General features: G+C 42.7%; 1 protein-coding gene across 1 annotated transcript; it reads right to left on the bottom strand.

Annotated features, from left to right (window-relative positions):
* Positions 1 to 1,336: 1,336 nt before the first annotated feature.
* On the bottom strand, positions 1,337 to 3,740 carry TMEM271 (transmembrane protein 271). The gene has a single exon (XM_072155576.1). The coding sequence runs from the start codon at positions 3,257 to 3,259 to the stop codon at positions 2,384 to 2,386; it is 876 nt and encodes a 291-aa protein (XP_072011677.1). The 5' UTR covers positions 3,260 to 3,740; the 3' UTR covers positions 1,337 to 2,383.
* Positions 3,741 to 4,016: the final 276 nt, after the last annotated feature.

The raw sequence follows: 4,016 nt of genomic DNA, 5'->3' as shown, positions 1-4,016 counted from the left end.
TTAGGAGCTATCTGCCAAAGCTCTCATAGAAGGGAAACAGAAATAACAACATAGACATGAACCTAGTCTTATGCATGATAATAAAAGATCCTTCAACCTAACTTGGTTTTCTTCTTTGTCCTGATATGTAACGGTCACATCTAAGTTGGAGGTTCTGTTAGGAGCTTCCACCGCAGAATAGGTAAAATAATAGTGGAACAGTGCAACATTCAAATGACAGTCACCATAACAGAAACCCCATTACCATCAGTGGGTCAGTTATGAACCTTTGGCAATTTATTGCAAACTGATCTGAGCTGATTTAAAGACAACATGGCATTGGTTTATATACATTTTGTATCAGTTTTAATCCGTTTTTTTAATTTGACACTTAAATGATCATAATTGATCTTTTAAATAAATGTAATTCTCTCTAAATTATTGAAGACTGATAAACCTGGTGCATCCCTATGTAAGTTTCAGCTCTAGAAAAATGAAACTTCAATTGTGGAATATTACTAATATAAGATCTTACTTTAAAAAAAAAAAAAATATATATATATATATATATATATGTATGTGTGTGTGTTTTTGTGTGTGTGAACCAGCCGCAGGCCAGGGCAACACTACACCTTAGCATATTTTTTTAAGTTTAACTAGTAGTAACTGCAGTCCACAGGATCACATGCAGTTCAATGTATTCCTCTGCACTGCAGCTGTAGCTTGACAGATTAATTTGGAAAACTGCACTACACAATGATATAGTGGAGCTTTAGTCTTAGAAGAAACCAAGTTTACAACAGGGAATATAAACTTGCTACTGAATGCTGAAGCAATTTCCAGAATTCTATTCCACTGTGATCTGTAGACTAAATATGTTGTCAGATATAGTTGTCAGCTAAAGATCTTAGCAACAGCCAAGTAAGTAGCTTGATTGTGGGAAAACCAAAAATTGTGTCCCTGGCCCCTATTCCTGTTGGATAAGTAGACACATATACCCCCTCCTCCTATAGATTATATAAGAGAAATATAGACAGCAGAATGATAATTTGGAGTCATGCACATTTTGTATTAGCATTGCATAACACAATCTTAGCAGCCTGTATTCTGCTGACCACTCCTGAATGGCAGAAAACTTCAATTTCCATCATCTTAGGTGGGGAGGGTAAGTACTTTGCCACTAATAAAGTAGGCAATTCTGATCATTTCATTTCTTATGCAGTTTCACAATACAGTCATCAATCATAAGGTGAAATAATACTACGCTACTGTTAATCATAAGATGAAATAATACTATGTGACTGGATGGTAGAAGGAATAATGAAATCTTCCATTTACTGCATTACATTCATGTGACATGTTGATATGAGACTATTTGATGACTAGAAGAGTGAAATGAGTGCCACTGGTTTATCATCATTGCTGCTGGAATTGGTACTTGAAAACAGTGCTGTCCAAGCCCTCTGACTCCTACAAGTATCAAAGTGTTTTCAGGCAACGACTCCAGTATTAATTCTGGGAAGCACAGCCACTTCACAACAACACATCTGAATAGTTCAGCCCACATAACATGTGATCAGCTGCCAAGCCAACAAAGACACAGACCTTTATTAACTCTTTCTGTGCTGTGAGGACATAAAACAGTATCTGCAAAACCTGTACTGCTTACACCCTCCCATGGATAGCCACCTTGAGCTCCAGGTTACTGGTCTTTAGTGCAGCTGTACCCGAAACCGTTTTTCCCCCAGGTTGAGCCAAAAAGCTTTGTGCCATTTGTCCATTCCTTGCATTCCAATCCCAGTTTGAGGCAGTTGCTTTGCTTTCTTGAGATTCAAAAGAAAAAAGGGTTTGATGATTCATTGATAGGAAAAAAATGTAGGAGGATTGACATTACCAGAAGCATTTGCTGATAAAATCTTGAGATTTGATAAAGATGAGTAATCTCATCAGACATGAAATAAAAAGCCTATTTATACTGACATAATAATTTTGTAGCTAGACACTGTAACCATGGCAATAGTGACGAATACCAAAATTTAGATTTACACTGGTATGACAAAATAAATGTGAAGAGGAGGAAATACTGATAAGTCCATACTGACTCCTCACATGTAAAATAAATAATTTAATTTGGAGTCAGTGAAGACAGTGAATCTCTTGGGACCACCAAGGAGACACGTTCCCACACACATACACACACATACACACATACACACACACAGCAGTGAACATGTTGCATCTTTCAACCCTTACCATACACTGGTTATGAGCATTATCTGAACACAACCATTTAGATACAGTGTGGCAGTCCTTGTATAATATGTCCCTGTCCCATTTGCAGGCATCAATGATTGTCAGTGCAGATCATGGAGCAGAAAGGTCTCTGTAAGAAGTCTAGGTGATGCTATGTGGTGGTGGTTGTGCTGCTGCTGCACATTTCAGTAGCAGGGTAAATTTCATCATATGGAGGAGGTTGCTCATTAGGTAGGGGGTAACAGTATGGGTATGATGGATTTAAATCAGGGTCCATTGGGGAGTAACCAGGCAGCTCTAGAGAGGGGTGGCCACCACAATGTACCTCCACCCCTGCTTCATCAAATAAGTGGAACACCCCAACATTGATGTAGGATACAGTCTGAAAAGGGAAATCCCCAGGGGAGAAGTCATGCTCTTCATTTGAGAAAATGGAGCCCCTGTTCTGCCTCTGGAAGCGTCTTCCCCCACATCTCCTTTGTCTCCTGCGGCGCTGCTGGGAAGATTTGTAGTTTTTTACTAGCAACAAGTTGATGAGCCCCAGCAAACACTCCAGGGAGTTAAAAATGGTGGAAATGACCAAACCTCTCTGGTAATCCTTTAGCTTTTGGCACTTTGTGGTACTGCTGCTTGCTCCAGGTGTTGGCTGTTGCAGGCAAAAGTGTGAGTACTTCCGCTCCACAAGTGACACAGTATCCCCATCTATCACCGCCCCAGCAAAGGCGCTCAATACTCCCAACATGAAAACCAGCACGCCAAGGAGGAGGAAGTTCTGGCTGCCGGGTTTACTCTCCCCTGATGCATCCTCTCGGCAACATAGCAAAGCAGAACCCAAAAGAGAAAGGCCAGCAGAGAGTAGTAACCCGGAGTAAAAGGCGCCAGCAGCTGTACCAAGGCGGAATGGCTCACCCTTTAGCTCAGATCCCAGGGAGAAGCACTTGAGGCCCACGGCGGCAGCACTCAGGGCGCAGGCAAGCAAGAAGCAGCTGGACAGCGCAGCGCAGGCTCCCCGGACACCCCACTTCATCCTCCGCGCCGGCCTCTCTTCTTCCAGCACCCCCTCCTCTCCTTCTCCTCTTCCTCCTCCTCCTATGCTCCGGCCGGCTCTCTTTCCTCATCCTCCCGTGTCCTCCTCCCCAGCTGCCCTTTCCAGGAAGGAGGTGGTGGGGTCTGGGGAGGACATGCTTTAGGGAGAGAGCTTGTAGAGCTGCATGCACCAAGGCTCAGCCCGAGTATCCTGGCTTGCCGGCTCCAGTCAGCAGCAGCATCAGTTGTAGTATCATGCAGCAGCACGGATCTCTCTCACTGCACCTTCTTTGCTTCTGCACATCGCATTATCTCATTGCTCTTAGAAGAGAATTAAATATTGATGTGAGAGAGGGGGGAATACAAGCAATGTGCAGAGGAAAAGAAAAGAAAGCCTGTCAGACTTTACACCAGCCAGCTCTGCTGCACGCCAGTCCGCTTTAGACTAGGAGGGGAAAAAAAAAACAATCACTTAGCAGTTGATGTCATGAAGCCCACACAGAGCTGACTCCCTCCCCCAGAATTGCTATCTTTAACCTGCATATCTTCAAAGCAGAGAAGAGGTTAATGGTGCAAGAGGCTAGTTGTATGAAGAGAAGCTGCTTCATTGTGTAAATGCTGCATTGTGACAAAATACAAAAATGGGAAACCTGAATATCTCAGTGCTGATCTCAAATCACTGCTCGTCGCTGCAAGAATTCATGAGTTAATTGCTATTTTCCTCCATTGACTGTATTTAGTTCTTAATTACATGCAGT

Source organism: Engystomops pustulosus, chromosome 1 (genome assembly GCF_040894005.1).
Source record: "Engystomops pustulosus chromosome 1, aEngPut4.maternal, whole genome shotgun sequence".
In the NCBI taxonomy this organism is placed as follows: Eukaryota; Metazoa; Chordata; class Amphibia; order Anura; family Leptodactylidae; genus Engystomops; species Engystomops pustulosus.
The sequence above is the reverse complement of the archived record's forward strand: the minus strand, read 5'-3'. Positions and strand labels throughout refer to the sequence as shown.